Below are 17,224 nucleotides of genomic sequence, written 5' to 3'. Positions count from 1 at the left end.
ATTATCAAATTCAAATCTAATATAATAAAAAATAAAATACGAAAATAAACTTTATTATTAAAATTAAAAGCAAAAATTATATCATCTCAACTAAAAAATAATTACAAACTTCAAAAGAATTAATGTTGGTAACTCGAACATGAAGAATACGTATATCACACCGGAGTATGAAGCACGTGTCCACTTGACTGGTCAAAAATTGGCAACATTTTTAGGGCAAATGATCAAAAAAAGTCTCTTTTTTTTAAAAAATTACCGAAATGGGCCAATTATTTAATTATTTACCGGAATGGTCCATTTTCCGCGAAATCGCGTCCACGTCAGCGCGATTTGCTTACGTGGACACAAATCGCCCCCTCTAGGATGCGATTTGCTGACGTGGATGAACAGTTTCTCATTTTTAGCTTGGAAAACTTTGAAAGGCCATAACTTTTCGCTCGGTTGTCCAATTGAGACGATTTTTTTTATTTCGAATAACTTTTCGAGATCTACGTCCTAGAGGGCGTGATTTGTGTCCACGTAAGCAAATCGCGCTGACGTGGATGCGATTTCCTGGCGCATACCCTGACATCGCGCTGACGTGGACACGATTCGCGAAAAATGGACCATTCTGATAAATAATTAAATAATTGGCCCATTTCGGTAATTTTTGAAAAAAAAAGGGCTTTTTTTGGTTATTTGCCCACATTTTTAAGCCAAAGATAATGTTAACTGCCCCATTCAAACTTGGACATTAGTCCATTCACCTTTTCCCCTCGATTTCCATTCCTTTGACTTCCTTTCATCATGTTAGAACAAATCCTTTTCTATTTTACTCTTTTCTTATAAAACTTGTCAATTTCTGCACTTCACTTTGCTTTTTCTGTTGAATTTATCTCTTTTTTTTTTCTTTTCATTTTGTAGTTCAAGAAATGGGTTCAGGAGAAAAGGTATTTGTTTATGAAGATCTGGTGAAGCACAAAGACAGAAATGATTGTTGGCTTTTGATCTCTAGAAAGGTTTGGTTTTCATTTCATTTTTGGATGAATCTGATTTGGGTTTTCCCCCTTTTTGTAGTTTGTTTTACTTATTTAAGTAGTTGGAACTATGTGGAATATGCAAAGCTAGGTTTTTTTAATTTGTTTTTGGATTCAACTGTGAAGAAATGGAAATTCATAGGTATAAAAAGTATGCAAAATTAGATCTTTTTTTTCTGCAGAAAAGGTGCATCTTTGATGAAATTATGGAAAATTAGTATAATAATGGAAGCAATTTAATTTAATGATTAGCTTACCCTTGCATGTTCTTTAAGGTGTATAATGTAACCCAATTCTTGGAGGACCATCCTGGTGGAGATGAAGTTTTGCTTGCTGCTAGTGGTAAGATGTTTGTTCAATGGTCTTGTTCGACAATTACGAGCTTAATGTTCATATAGCTAGCCGGATCGTATCTGTATATATATTTATGTTGTAACATATCAATATCTAATTATATAGGAAAAGATGCGACCAATGATTTCGAAGACGTAGGTCACAGTGATGATGCAAGAGAGCAGATGCAGAAGTACTATATTGGTGAGGTCGATGCCACCACCATTCCCGCACGAAGGATGTACAAAGCACAGACGTCAACCGCGGCAACTCAACAAGAGGAGCCTGGCTTTCTGTTTAAGATTATACAGTTCCTGGTACCCCTCTTGATCTTAGGCTTCGCATTCGGTTTACAGTTCTTGGGGAAGAAGGAAAAAACCGAAACTTAGATAACTTTCCCATTATGGAACCTGCTAGTTCGTATGTATGCTTGTTAAAGCTGTTGTTGTTGTTGTTGTTGTAATGTTCGTGACAGTCTATAACTGATTGCTATTAATAATGTCTTGGAATGTCGTTTTCGATCTATTTTCTATTGTTTGAGATACTTGCATTGCAATTTGCATAGCCTTAGACTCGCAATTCATGTGTTTGTATCGTATTTGTGTATTTTCATGTGTCATAGTCGCGTTAATAATTCGTATTATATACATTTTTGCATGTTTGTTTATTTGTATTGGGTTGGTGTTTGTTGTTTAATCATATCGAGTCTAAACTTGTTAGGTCTATATAGCTTCATAGCCTTATGATTTATCAAATATCTTGGCATCTTTTAAACATATTTGTCGAGTCTATGGAAGTACCTGTAAGATCATCGTTTTCTCTCCCATTTTCCTTGTGCCTTTGCAAAATGGTGATTGAAATTGTTGGGTGAATCTCGGTTTTTGTTTAGCAGGATAGGGTAATGATGAATGTTGTGCCTGTAACCATCCTGCTAAGTTTCTCTTGCCCATTTTTGTATCTGTTGTTATTTGATGAGACTACATATCCCGGGAGGCCTCCGGCATCCCGACATAGCACCTCTTCTTGGGTTACTGAAAATGCCTCGCTATATTGATCTACTGCTCCTGAAACTCCGTATACCTTGGAGGATAGTATTCTTCATTACAACCCAAATGTCTTAAACTCGGATTGACATGAGGCTTTCGATGTATAAGCCTCGGATTAGGGGGTTTCAGCATGGTGAACCGTGCTCACTAACTCAAGCTGAACTTGGCTTGGCTGCCCATCTAGCACTTAATGATATATGATCTTTGACATGGTCTACAATTTTGCCACATTTTTATGAGCTTCTGTTGCTTAAAATCTGCAATATTGGCCCGATGGATCATCTCGGATTTGGTACTCAAGATACAAGAATAGCTTTTCTTTTTCTAACTCTTGGGTATTTGGTAGTTATATTGGCTCCAATCGGGGATGAAGTTAGGAAATTGTTTTGGAGTACCGAAGTTAATTTGTATGTTTTTATAAGAGCTAAAATGCAAATTTATCGTTTTAATAGCTTATATCTTTTTAATATTTTAAAGGATTAAATTAAAATTTTATTAATTTTGTGAGTTAAAAGTGTAATTTTATCATATTAGCTTACAAATTTTCATAAAATTTTAAAAGATTAAAAATCTTTTTTATTTTTTTATTTTAGGGGGAGTCGAGGCCCTCTCAAGCCCCCTAGCATTACCCTCGGGTCTAATCTTAATAAAGTTTATGTTATCAAACTTAAAAATATTTTCTCCCTAAGGACCAGTAAGTTAATAAAGTGTATTTTGATAGTAATTTTGAAAAGTGTTAATATGTAATTTGTCCTTTGAATTTGTACAGAAATACTTAATTGGTATCTGAACTTGTATTTTGTCACCTTGGTTGGTGGTACCTCTGCACTAACATTGTTAGTTTGTGTTGGTGTGGCAGTAATATTCAATCTAGTGGTAATATGTGGTAGCTTTATAGCAAAAAAATCCTTAAAAATAAATAAATCAACAAAAAAAGTATAATTTTTTTCTTTAGTTTCATTGGAAAAAAAGAACAACATTTGATTTGGAGCAATTATAAATCAATTTGGGCCAAACAATTTATAGATTGGATTAATTTTGGGTTTGGCTCATTTTAAGTTTGAGTAGTTTGGGGTTCAAGTTCGAGGTTTAGTTTTTTTAAGTTAGATTATTACAAACTTACATCATTTTTAGTTTTGGTCACTTTAGGTTGGGATCATTCTTGTTTAGGTGTCCAAAGGATCGGATAATTTTAGAGGTGATCATAGGTTGGGTCGGGCCCAAGCAAAAATTTAGACCCATTTACTAGGCTTGGGCCTGGGCCTGGACCGAAAAATGGGCCTAAAATTTTTTTCAAGTTCGGCTCGAATAAATATGCTAAAACCCGGACCCACCCGGCCCACCCATTTTAATTTTTTTATATTATATTATTTTTACACAATTTTTAAATATATAATACATAAAAAATACTAAAAGCATTAAAATAAATATTTTCGAACAAATTGAAAATACATTTAAAAAAATATTTATACTTAAATAATACTAAGTTAGATGTAACTTAACAAGAAAATGTCTCTAAAATAATAACAAAATTAACAATAAAACAAGTGTTATACAATATCCTAACAATAACAACAAAATAGTAGCAATATAATAGTGAAATGGTAGATAAATAAGAAAATGCCATTAAAATAACAAAAAAAATAGCAGATTTTTTCTTTGGCATTTAGTGAATTCAGGTTGGGCTAGGGCAAAAAATATCTTACTTGAGGCCCGGCCCATTTTTTAAAACGAGTCTTATTTTTTTGCCCAAACCCATTTTTTAAGCCTGTATTTTTGCCCAAACTCTCCCACTTTTCAGGTGGGCCTTCAAGTCAAGCCAGGTGGCCCAGCCCATGAGTAGGTCTAAATAATTTCATGTTCAAGTCATTTTGAGTTTGAATCAATTTAGGTTTAGATGAATTCGAGGTTAAACGTGTTTGAGTTGTTAACTAGATTTGAGTTTATAACGATTTGACCGGGTTTTCTAATTCTAGTATAAATTCCACTGGCAAAAATTAGGTAAATTATGAAAACAGTAAACCCCAATTATTTTTTATTGCAAGAAAAAAAACAAAAATAATTAGGACAAGTGACATGGGTTATAAATAATGTTAATTGCAATAGTCTGCATTAAAGGTTTTAAAATATGGAAATTGTTAATTAAAACAGTGGCGTTTATGACTAAAACTTTTAATAAAATTCTAATAAAAGCATGAACTCATCTGTTGTAATGACATTTTAGTTAATTACAGAAAAGGAAAAAACAAACATGTACTTGGGGTTTCTGTCAGTACATTGGTAGAACCTACTCTTAGGTTTTGATTGGTCTAACATTGTACTTTTCTTCTTACCATTTCATAGTTTAATCATTCTAAAATTAAGTTTATTTGCAACAAATTGTAAATAATTTTAGTTAATGAGTCACTTAAGTATCAGTCTATTTCTATTTTGATTACTTGGCTTCAAAAATTTTAATTCTATCACCAATGCTATTGACAATGAATTATTTGACTACTCCGTAGTAAATCATTGACTTTTTCTTAATTCGCATAATAACATATTTAGCTTTTAATGTTCACACACTTTATTCATTTCTTTTATTATAAGAAAATATAAAAAAATTATGAATAAGTATAAAATCACATACCTAGTTTTCTTTTGACCTCTTCTTTTTCATTCTCATATTCAAAACATATAAACATTAATTCAAAATTAAATGTTTTAAAATCAAAACTAAATTAATAAAATATGTAAAAATTAAGGTTAAATTTGTCATTTTGTCAATTAAATAATGTCACATCATCTTTTCATTGGTGATTTAACGACAGAATGACAAAATTTAATGTCAATAACGTTGGTGACATAAGTTAAATGACCAAAACAAAAACACACTAATGTTTGGATGACCACAGATGAAATTTACCTTCTTTTTTTTGAACAATCTTATTATAGATTTTGATCATATATGTTATTCTTGACACAATGCCTAGAACTACCCATAGCCTCTCGAACCCACATCCTCCTGCATTCACAACAATGCCCATGCCAATCGAGTTAAGACTCAATCGGCTTTTCTTATATTATTAATTCATAGTTTGATTAGTTAAATAGGTGAAGGATTGCTTAACTATTATTATTTCTAATTTAGTCCTTTATTTTATTGAATTTAAGAGCAACTTATTAATTATATCACTAATTAATAACCTAACCCATAATATCTAGATTAGTGTGTTCGATTACGTTAATGACGTGCAACAGATTTGTTTAATTAGGGTTTTTTTTTCAAAAATAAATTATATTCCTCAAATTTATATCTGTCTCCTTTGTTACCAGCCATGATTGATTGGTTTAATTGGTGACATAAAATAATCTTTTGATTAATAAAATTTTAAGCTCTAGTAAACAACAAAAGAAGTTGACTAAGCAACTATAATTGAAAAACAAAATTTGACTTTCATCCCTCTATTTTATGAAAATTAGAAGTTAGTCCTTTTACTTTAATTTGTCAAAATTTAATACTTTTAAAAATCATTAGTTCAATAATTTATCAGCAGTTCAACTTCATTTTTTTCTAAATTATGAGAAATAAATTTTGGCAAATTAAATAGAATGAGTAATTTCTCAATTTTTATCCGTGTTTTAAAAACTAAACCGACGGATCATTAGTTCTTGATTCAAACATTCAACCTTCGGTTTAATAATATTTAAATAAAAATTAGCAAATTATTAATTTTTTTTATAAAACCAGTTCCACTACCATCTTTTTGTCTCGATTTTTAATTTTTTACTGATATCAAGCGATTCACTCATAAATCAGTTCAACCCCTTCGTTCGAATCAATAAAGGAAAAATTATGAAAATCATAGGTAAATGATTGTGGTTAGTTCTCACAACTCGTTTTCAACACTTTTAAATAGTTGTCGAAATAAAGAATCTAATTATTAGATCAATCCCTTTAACTTATCAACCAAGAAAATAAAAGTACATTTTCAAATTATTAAAGATTCTTTTTTTTGGTTATCATTGATAAACAAGAGCTCAATTCAAAATTAATTAATGAGATTTGAAGTGGACCTAAATTCCCATCTTTCCTCTAGAAGCCGAATTGCTCCTTATCCAGACAAAGAGAAGTCATTTGGTGTTTTATTTTTTAGTCCCTGGATTTCTTTTGCTGGTCACCATCCATGCCCAAAGGTACAGTACAAGGGATAGGGATGGCAATGGAGATCAAGATAAAAATATATACGATTTTGAATTAAAGTGGAGAAATTGTATTTAAAAAGGACTAAACTGAATTATTATTTTTTTAGAAGAGATCAAAATGTATTTTGTCAATTTTAAACAACGAGGTCAATATAAGGGATAGATAGTAATTTTGAAACACGATCGAGGCAGAGCAGAGCAAGTATTTATCACAATTGCCCAGTTCGATTGCGTGCATCCCCTTGTAACTAATAATAAAATAAACCCATCCCCATTTGAGATCAATCCGTACATAATTCGGGTTCAAATAGGATTGATGCATGGTATCAATATCATATATAGTTGCCATGTTTCAGGTAAAGTCAGTGCATGGTATTCATACCATATTTATCTGTTGACGCTTTTAGGAGTCCTTGTAGAGGTTTATAGAGAGTTTGTCCGATTATTGGCGTTTCTAGTTGCAGGTTGATTAAGGTTTCCATAGAACAAATCTATCTTTTTTTTTTCTTCCAGTTCTTCATCATCATCATCACTAGAAATTCTATTACACGTATGTGTGTGGAAACCACAAATTTAGAATACGAGTGTATATTTAAAAATAACATAATAAATAAAAAAACGTAATATTTAAAATTAATAATCTTGCGATGCTTGAAAAACAAGCACGCTTCGTGAATCTCTTTTGAGTAGAGCTTTTAAAGCTAAATATTATCCAAATAGTGATTTTATTGATGTTGATCTTGATTTTTCATATAACTTAACATGCGAGTTAAATGGAAAAAATAATAAGTTAGGTTGAGCTTGAACTTTAAACATAGAATTCGAGCTCGGCTCGTATTTTAAACAGATCAATTTTTCTACCAAACCCCACTGTCAGCCAGTAGAAAAAAAAGGGCTAACAGCTTTAATCAAACCGTACTTTAAGCTTTAATATATAGTTTTAATCTTTGGCTTAATTACACCAAACACCCCTAACTTCTTACCCAATTTTTATGTTAGTCCCAAACTTGGAAACATTTTTTGAATTCACAAAGTATCAATATCATGCTAATCAGGTCCTTCTATCAATTTGGACATTAAATATTAACTCGGGTTTGACAATTTAGTTAAAACATTTTAAAACTGAATGCCAAATTTACTAAAAGGTCATTCTTAAGCAAGACTAAATATTGAAATAAACATAAAGGTTGGATGCAATTGGAACACGTAATTGGTTTGTTTAGGAAGAAGATTGTTTTTTAGAAGCAAAGGTGAGTAGGATGATGTGATTGCAAGGTGAGGTATGTGCTATAATTAAATATTTTGAGGTAATTTTTGTTGGCAAAATTCTATTTGCAAGGGACCAAAAATTGAAAACAACTAATTCCATTGTTTATTTTTAGGCACTACTTAGTAATTAATCAACCCCTTAAATAATAATACCAAATCTAATAAATAGCCAAATTTTAATCATGTTTTTAATTGGACAATTTGTCATTTCAACATTCGTCATTTTAATCATGTTTTTATTATAACTTAAGGTCAACATTACCAATATAATTAAACATTCTTTGATTTGACATCCCCTCTATCTATTACTAATTTATACCATCTTTTTAAACCGTGAATAAAAGCCATGAACTACAGATATTAACATAATTAATGATATAATATCATTTTATGTTTATATGTTGTATATATAAATAATTATATTCCTCCAATATAAAAATAAATTTATGCGTTTACTTCTTTAAATGTGTATGATTGAATCAAAATTAAAATTTATTGTATACATTTGTATTAGAACACAAATTCCAATTAAAATAAAATATAAATGACAAGATAACCGAAATAAGTTCATGGTAAGAATGAGGACTCGTTCACATGATTTGGTTTTCTACGAATCTTAATTCCTGTCCTATCAAGTAGTTAGATGGGAATGATTTTGTTGTGGTACATAATATTTTGTGGGCAAATCCCTATTCTATGGTTTTCTTAATATAAATACATTAAAGTATCTAATAAGGTAGATTTACATATTAAATATAGAATAACTCCTGTTTTCTCGAACTAGCGGAGAAATTTGGGAGCCAACACCCACTAAAATGAAAAATTTTCTATATGGTCCTTTTAAAATTTTAAATTAGTAAAGGTAAAATTATACTTTAGCCCCCACAAAAATATAAAAAGTTTATTTGATCCTTTAAAAATATAAAGATATAGTCTATCAAAATGGTGGAATTGCATTTTTATCGTAAAATTAAAATTTAATTTCGACCCCAAAATATTTTTTCTAGTTTTGTCCCTAGTTCGAACGTACTATTGATAAAGAGCTAAAAATATACTAAAAGGTGGGATGAGGTAGAAATGTTATCAATTTCATAGAGGGTTGAAAGAAGTAGAAATCGTCTTCTTTCCAAAGCATTTAGACCAAAAGAAAAATGTATGGAGTTAAGTGACCAAAATAAAAACACACTAATAATTAGGTGACTATTATTAAAGTCTACCCTAAAATATAATATAAATCAATTATAAGTGGCATTCGACTTTAGTTGTTATATGAGAGAAGTAAAGAAAATTAAAAGTAGATGGATTAAATTGTAAAAATTCAAAGAGTACAAAAACAAAAATGTAATTAGATAAAACAAACTTGTGAATTAAATTGTTAATGAGGTTGGACCTAAAATATATTGTAGCATAAATTGATTTTAAATTTCAATATCATATCTAGTATTATTAGCACCTGCTTTCAAGTAATTATATAATGGCTTTAACATTGTGGAACTATATATTTACACATCAATTTTATTTCTAAAACAAGAATCGATCCATCATCAGTCTTAAATTACCATGTGCATTCATGCATGCATCTTTTTTACCACGTTAGTGGAACTTTGTATTATAGACTTCCATCACTTGTATTTACAGTACAGCGGTTAAGCCAAGATAAATTCTTCTCCGATACTGCACTGATCATTTCTTTATTGTGATAGGCTTAGGTTAACTTACGCCTAGGGCGAATTTTAACCTTCAAAGCATTTGCCATTTCACAAGATAGTTTTAGAACCTCTGATAAGTCAACGGAATTCTGATCCGACGGTAGCCATTCAAACTCATGCAAAAGGGTCGCCACCCAAAAGCTGACGGTGGTCAACCCCAAGTTCTTTCCGGGGCATGTTCGCCTACCCGACCCGAATGGAGCCAACCTAAGATCCGAACCCAGTACGGAAAACTCCACCTCACCCGTTTTAGCCACGAATCTATCGGGCACAAACACAGTCGGGTCTGCCCACTCTTGTGGGTCCCTTGCTATAGCCCACATGTTCACCATTGCCATGGTCCCTTTTGGCACATGATACCCATCAACGGTTGTATCAGTAATAGCTAAGCGAGCCCATGATAGTAACGGACCAGGTGGATGTAACCTTAGAACCTCCTTGATCACAGCCATTAGATAAATCAAGTTCATCACATCAGACTCATCAACGGCTCTTGATCTACCAACAACCTTATCAAGCTCATCATGAACCCTTGACTGTACATCAGGGTGAACCACAATCCTAGCCAATATCCACTCAATCAACACTGCCACTGTATCAGTTCCCCTGAATATCATTTCCTACCAAAAAAAAAAGAATAATTATTAGAAGGGACTAAAATTGAAATGATCCCATTAACTTGCACTATTCGATAGCTTACCCACAGAACGGCGATCATGTCGGAATCGGATAATTTATCGGCACCTTGAAGAGACAGCAACACGTCGACCAAGTCACAAGCTTCCTCGTTAGTTCGAGCTCGGTGTTGGGCTATGATTCGACCGACAAAGCCACTAACCTTAGGTACAAGGTTCGAGCATCGAACCCTGATATTTTGAGGATCAAATTGTGCTAACCATGGCAAATGATCAGACCAATTCAATGTCCCCAACAAATCATACCCTTCATCAACCAAACCTCTAAGTTCATCAACTTCATTGTTATCACAATCCAACTTATATTTCCGACCAAATATCGACACCATCATGTTATTCAACGAAGCACGTTTCACCACTTCCCGTACGATGAAGCTTCGTTCATGGCCGTGACGACCGAATAAGTTCACCATTTCATCAGCAATGAACCTTCTCTGTTCTTCGGAATTCTTTATTTGTTTAGGACAAAACAGGTGAGTAGCCGCAATTCTCCTCAGTGTTCGCCAATAGACACCATAAGGAGCAAACCCAATTGCTCTGTTAAACATCAAACTATAAGCCGATTCTTTCACCGGCCGATCAGCAAACACAGAGCTATTAAGAATCTCTTTAGCCACCTCCGGGTTACACGTAACGATAACACGGGTATCACAGAGGCTAAAAGCCATAAGTCTCTTGGCTTTACATGTTTCGGCTATGGTAGCAATCCGATGATGAGCTAAAGAGCTAGCCATCATGTTCATGCTACCGATTAAAGGCAACCCTCTTGGTCCTGGTATTGGCTTATTAATGGTAGTGATAGCACACTTTTTGAACCTATATTTGCCCCAAGCTGGACCACCAGGGTGAACCCAATACACTATGGTCATAACCAGCCAAGCTAAAGCTATGATCAAAATTGGCCATGCAGTGCTCTGTTGAGAAAAAGCTTTGCATTTAGATGCGAGGGCAAAGAGCCAAACACTCTCTATGTCACTTCCCATCGTGGTGTTGGGTGGCTTAGCTTATAAAAGTACTGCAATTGTTCAAACAAAGTGGAAGAGACTAGAAGAGCACACTGAAAAAGAACTGGGGGTTTTTTATTTTGGGGCGTAAAATGGATGTGTGTGTATGCTATTTATATAGGCGCCGTAGTGACTAGAAAGTAGGGTTAATTATAATATAAGTACCCAACGTATCGGTATTGTAATAATTAGGTCTTTTTCGCCTACATAGCTTTTAGTTTATGAGTTAAATGATAATTTGGATATCATATAATGTGGTAAAAGTACCATGAAGGCTCTGTACTAGGATTTAGATTATATTTTATCCTATTTTACTTGAAAAATGAGTAAACTAGTCTATTTATGTTAAATCAAAGAGAAAACAAGTCATTTCTGTTAAAAATTTCATCAATTTTTACTATTAAAAATTGGCATAGCAAACGGAATAAACAGATGGTTACATGTGGTGTGCCTCGTGTACCTCATTCTAATGTACAGTGACCAGTTTTTAACAATGAAAATAGATGAAATTTTTAACAGAATGATCGGTTCGGTCTTTGATCTAATTACAAGGACTAATTTGAATAGAGGGAGCAAAATGTAATTTGACTTCTAATATGAGTGCGTCCATGGTGTTTTTACTTATATAAAGCATATTTTAAACATGTGGTTCAAATGACATATGTGTATATCTACCGTATAAACAATTGAGATTTAATTAAAAAAACAATGACATATACGTTAAGATGCCTATTTATTTTTATTTTTATAACATACTAGATCCAAATCGGTCATGTTGTAATCGCACGTATTTATAATTTGACTTACGTATTTAAATATATTTCTTTTCAAAATTGGGTTGGGGTTTAACGCACAAGCTAACGATTACACAACTTTTGAAAAATCAATCAGAATGTTTAAGTTCAGAGATTAATTTAAATTTTAGGTCATAATATAAAGATATGTGATGCAATGGAACTTCGAAATATCTATTTAAATAATGATTTAGAAAAATACGTTTACAACTAAGACATGAAAACTCGAATATAATTAAATTAAAAAAAGTTGGATTTGATAATGACCAAATTTTAAATTAAACTGGTGAGGTATGATCGTGGGGGGACACACAATGTAGGTCTAAGTCAGTCCTTGAAAGTTGGATTGAACTTCACTCTTTGTTTATGAAAGCTTAATTAAATCTTAATTTCGAGTGTGAACGGACACTATTTTCTAAGCATGATCATGACACACCAATATAATTAGCAAAATTTAGTTAGGGAAGAGCGTATTTCCTCGTACAAATTAATAACAGAAACTATTTTTTATTTAAAAGATAATAATTTTTTGAAAAAAGCTTTTTCTTTTCATTTAATTTAATTTTGGGAGGATGGGCAATTAGGAAATTCTTGAAATAATTATTATTTTGTTTAAGAAACTATAAAGAATGAGACGAGGTGCACGCGTGGACGTATGTTGTCGGGTGGGTAGCACATTTAAATTTTTTATAACCAAACATATAAAATATTAAATTAAGAAATAAAAATACATAAATTTCGAAAGTTGAATGAGTAAACAAACCATTAGCTGAATTACACGTATTTTCTATTACATTGCCTGCATCTGTTTGTTAAATGTTTTGAGAGAAGTTGATTTGGGTTAAAAAGTTACATGACTTTCAAGTGAGTATTTTTATTTTAAAATGTCACGCCAATAAAATTAAAAAAATAAAGTTAATACTGTTAACATCTGAACTTGAATTTTAAAATTTAAAAATTAAAAAATTTAAATTCTTAAAAGTAAAAATATGGTAATTAAATTCTAATGTTACCAAGAGTCTAAGGACTCATAAATTTTTTATAAAACACAGATTTGTTGAGAAAATTTTAAATTTTAAATTATTGATTATTTTTTTATTATTTGTTGTCAATTGAACACATTGGAAATTTGAATGTTATTGTTATGCGACTAATTTTGAATTTAAAATTAATTTCTCAAGGAAACGTGGGTTACTAGTGGATTGGATTATGTTGGGTCAAACTGGATCTAGTCTCTATATCTACTTGTCATTGTTTATATCTATATCAGAAAATAGTTTATTTTTGTGAGTTGATTTCTCGGGTTTTAGTTAGAGAGCTAAATCGTTTTTTTCAAACTGATGATCTAATTAGTACAACTACTCAAGTAGTAACCTCAAATTAAGATATAAATCACTCTCTACATAACCAAAATCATAATCGTTAAATTAAGTGACCACTTGTTTTACTCACAAAAATTAGTGCTCTTTCTCACGTGTTTTTTTAACTAACAAGCCGAAAATATGTAAGAATTTTGAACTTGCTAAGTTACATATCAATTACAATCAAATTCCCACGAAAGTACCCTTTCAGACTGTTATGATATTATCCTCAATAAAGGCTAAAATAAATGTTGAGATCTTTAAGATATTCTTCAGTTAGTCCAATCCAATCTCTATAAAATAGAGAGGACAATTTGCTTGATATGGTTGAAGTCCGATCCTTTGTGATTTGTTTTGACATTAGATCAACATCAAAGTTGAGCCACAAACACTTCCAGAACATACAAGTCGAGAGTCCAAATAAATTTAGCTCAAAGAATCAAAAGATTGTCAACCGCAAATATCGCAAGTTATGATTTTCAGATCAATTACCTCTCAAGTTGCAACTGTTGTTGTAGCTGGAACCATAACTGTTCCAAACCTATGTCTATAATATACTTAAAATATTTGATTAAGTTGGTACAACAAGTTAACTAGATATCAAGTCTATTAGAAAATGATTAAAAAGTTATTGTTTTTACAAAGTAATAAAAATTATTATAAGGGTATTTTTATATAATTTTTTTATAAATTTTATCCACATCGTAGATATGCAATAGTCTAGTTAAACCATATGTCAGATAACAAGATAAAATCGAATTAAAATTGGAATAAAAGACAGAATAGGACTTAAATGTATGAAAAGTAGGGTTTAAAATTCAAATCCTCAAATCGCGTAATAAAAATAATTATTATTTGCTTAAACTGGATATCAATTTAGTTGGTATCGTTAATATTTTAGAAGATGTGGGTTCAAAGGCTTTTAAATACATAATATTCTGGACTCTTTAAAATTGGGAGAAATTATGAGTAATTTAAAATAATTAATTATAAATTAGCTTCTAAATTAATTTTAATTTTCAGATTGATCCTTAGATTTTTTTTTTGTCTTAAACTATCAATTCTTTCCCATTTTATCCAAAAGATGTATGTGACTAACAAGAATATGCCATATGTCAATTTTTCGCTTGATACTGGTTACTGGAGTAAATTGGGATGAAATTGATCGTTTGGGACTACTCTTGTCAAAAAGAAAATTAATGATCAATTTGAAAGTTGAGGAGTTTAGGGGGCCAATTGACTAATAAAACCCTTATGAATAATTATAATCATAATCAATTATGATAATGTATACTTAAATTAAAAACCAAAATATATCCGTATTTAGGGTAAAACGAATTTGGATATGACCCATGTAGTGTAAGACTTAAAACCCATGCATGATTTGCACAAGATAATATAATCAAATCCTGATAATATCTCGATGGGATAACACATGTTGAATTAAAATTGTTTTTGAAGGTAGAACTACGTGTCAGTTTGCATTAAATTTTTTATTTGAGTTGTCTTTTTATGAATCAAAAAGTTGTCTCTTAATTTTGTAGCACACTTTGAAACGTATCATTTTAAGTACAAGAGCTCAAATTATGATTATTTTAGTGAAAGAGCGCATGAGTAGAAATTTCGGATGGGTTTAATATATATATATATATATATATATATATATTTAGTTTAAAGCTTTGATTCAGCTTTTAAATCAGATTGAACTTAGGTTTAATATTTAATTTTGATTATTTGAATAAAACACATAACATCTTAATCAAATATTACATGAAAAGAAAAAGAAACAGAAACATAATTTGAAGCTTGACATACGATTTTTAAGAATCCTTATCTTAACACTTTAGAAAAAGTTTCACCCTTACATAAACTACCTCTAAAAAGTTAAACCCTAATTTGAGCATTTAGCGTTATTCTTACGACAATTATTATTGTTGATTAATATGTTGAAGCAAGTAATAGTATACTTAGTAGCTTCCAAAAACAGAACCTTAAAAGCAATTCATAGAGTAGTTTTTAAGCATGATTATGGGGGAATAACAATTCAAAGATCTGAAAGAAGCTTCATATCACCCACCAAACCTCCTTTGAATATAATAAAGTGGAGACCAAAACCCAAATCATATATACCTATTCTTCTTGTTCCCCTCATAGGTGATCAAAAGGGAATAACATGTGTTTTTGGGTTTGTTTGAGATTATCAGTGTCGATTAATTACATTAGATTCTGTTTAAATCTGAAATCGAGTCAAATCAGAGCTTTAAATGAAAGACAACTTAACTTATTATTATTTTTTCTATCTATTAGGTTGGAATCCATAATTTTAGTTGAAAGATATCAAATTTTTTAACACTATAACCTATAAGCTTTATTTGATGTAAATCAACTTATGATCAATCTCTTCAATTAGTAGGACGTTTTGAGGGAATCAAAAGTATGGGCATAACTAGCATTGATGTCATGTAATGTTTCTAGATCAAAGGCATTTTAATTATTCCTTTTCTTTTGTCTTTGTTTTATAGTGGGTCTAATTATGCTCTCAATTTTGTATTTCAAAGTAATTAATTTTCATTAAATTTGAATCAAACAAGTAAAAGGACTTTAATTTTTAAAGTCCAGTGAAACAGTAGCAACTAACGTTGTTATCATTCTTTACCTACTCAAAGCATCATGTGGAAAATTAAATTATGCCAAATTAAATAGAAACTTACATAGAGCTGTGGTTAAAATTCTTTTTAGATACCCATTTAACACGGTTTAAACCCCCTAATGTTATATAAAAAAATAAAGAGTTGAAACCGGGGGTTCAACACTAAACCCCCTAACAATTAATTATATAATCTAAGCTATTTTAAAATAATTTCTTAATTTTAACCTCTCAAAATTTTAAAATTTATCTCGCTAAACAAAGTTTTTTGAATTCTTTTAAAATTAAAAAATATAAATTAATATAACTTTTTTTAAAATTTATAATTTAAATTTAACCCTTAAAGTGAATTTTAAATGTACTTTATTCGTAGAGAATTGAAAGTGGCTCATATAAATCACCAATCAAATAATATTAAAGGGCAACCAAGCGAAACACTCAAAAAGTGTTTCAACTTTCCATAGTTTTCTTTTCTTCCATAGTTTTCTCTTTTCTGTGCTTTCGTCCTTTAGTGTGGAAAAAACTTGCTAAGTTGTTTAAAATTAGACTAAAAAATTTGTTTAATCAAATAATTATCTGCATTCTTGGTTTTAATGTTGTGGTCAAACATGAGATTATTTTTGCAATTACATCATCTTTGCAATATAGATTTTGTACCATCTCAGTCCAAATTAGTCAGCATTAAGACTATGTCTTCATTTTTATATCCTCTTTTTGACCAAAAAAAACAAGGCATAATTGCAAAAAGAACCCTCAACGTTTGGGGCTTTTGGTTTTGTGTCCTTCACCTTTTTATATTTTGATTGACACCATCAACATTACGATTTTTTAAGAAACCAATCTTGTTTTAATGGTCAACGTGAGTTGACCATTAATCAAATTGTACGCCAACATAATAGCCCATGTGGCATGCCACATAAGCACACGACATCATATATGACGTAATCTATTTAACAAAATAGATGCCACAATTTGATTAATGGTCAACTCACATTGACCATAAAAATTGGGTTGACCGTTAAAACTGGGCTGATTTCTTAAAAAAAATCATAATGTTGGGAGTGTCAATCAAAAAATAAAAAGGTCAAGGGTACAAAATCAAAAGCCCTCAAACGTTGAGGGTTTTTTTTGCAATTATGCCAAAAAATAAAACAAAACAAAGCAT

At 31.0% G+C, this 17,224-nt stretch overlaps 2 protein-coding genes across 2 annotated transcripts; one reads left to right on the top strand and one right to left on the bottom strand.

The window, feature by feature from the left end:
* The first annotated feature begins 694 nt into the window (after positions 1 to 694).
* On the top strand, positions 695 to 1,874 carry LOC105763933 (cytochrome b5). The gene is made up of 4 exons (XM_012582341.2): positions 695 to 788; positions 904 to 998; positions 1,292 to 1,358; positions 1,476 to 1,874. Exons 2-4 carry the CDS (start codon positions 912 to 914, stop codon positions 1,736 to 1,738), a joined length of 417 nt encoding a protein of 138 aa, XP_012437795.1. The 5' UTR covers positions 695 to 788; positions 904 to 911; the 3' UTR covers positions 1,739 to 1,874.
* A 7,474-nt stretch (positions 1,875 to 9,348) lies between these two features.
* On the bottom strand, positions 9,349 to 11,333 carry LOC105763932 (cytochrome P450 78A9). Its single transcript, XM_012582340.2, has 2 exons — positions 10,259 to 11,333; positions 9,349 to 10,178 (listed from the first exon to the last, which is right to left on the bottom strand). Exons 1-2 carry the CDS (start codon positions 11,234 to 11,236, stop codon positions 9,555 to 9,557), a joined length of 1,602 nt encoding a protein of 533 aa, XP_012437794.1. The 5' UTR covers positions 11,237 to 11,333; the 3' UTR covers positions 9,349 to 9,554.
* Positions 11,334 to 17,224: the final 5,891 nt, after the last annotated feature.

This window comes from Gossypium raimondii, chromosome 12, assembly GCF_025698545.1.
Source record: "Gossypium raimondii isolate GPD5lz chromosome 12, ASM2569854v1, whole genome shotgun sequence".
NCBI classification, from domain to species: Eukaryota; Viridiplantae; Streptophyta; class Magnoliopsida; order Malvales; family Malvaceae; genus Gossypium; species Gossypium raimondii.
This window is presented reverse-complemented; position numbering and strand designations above follow the sequence as displayed.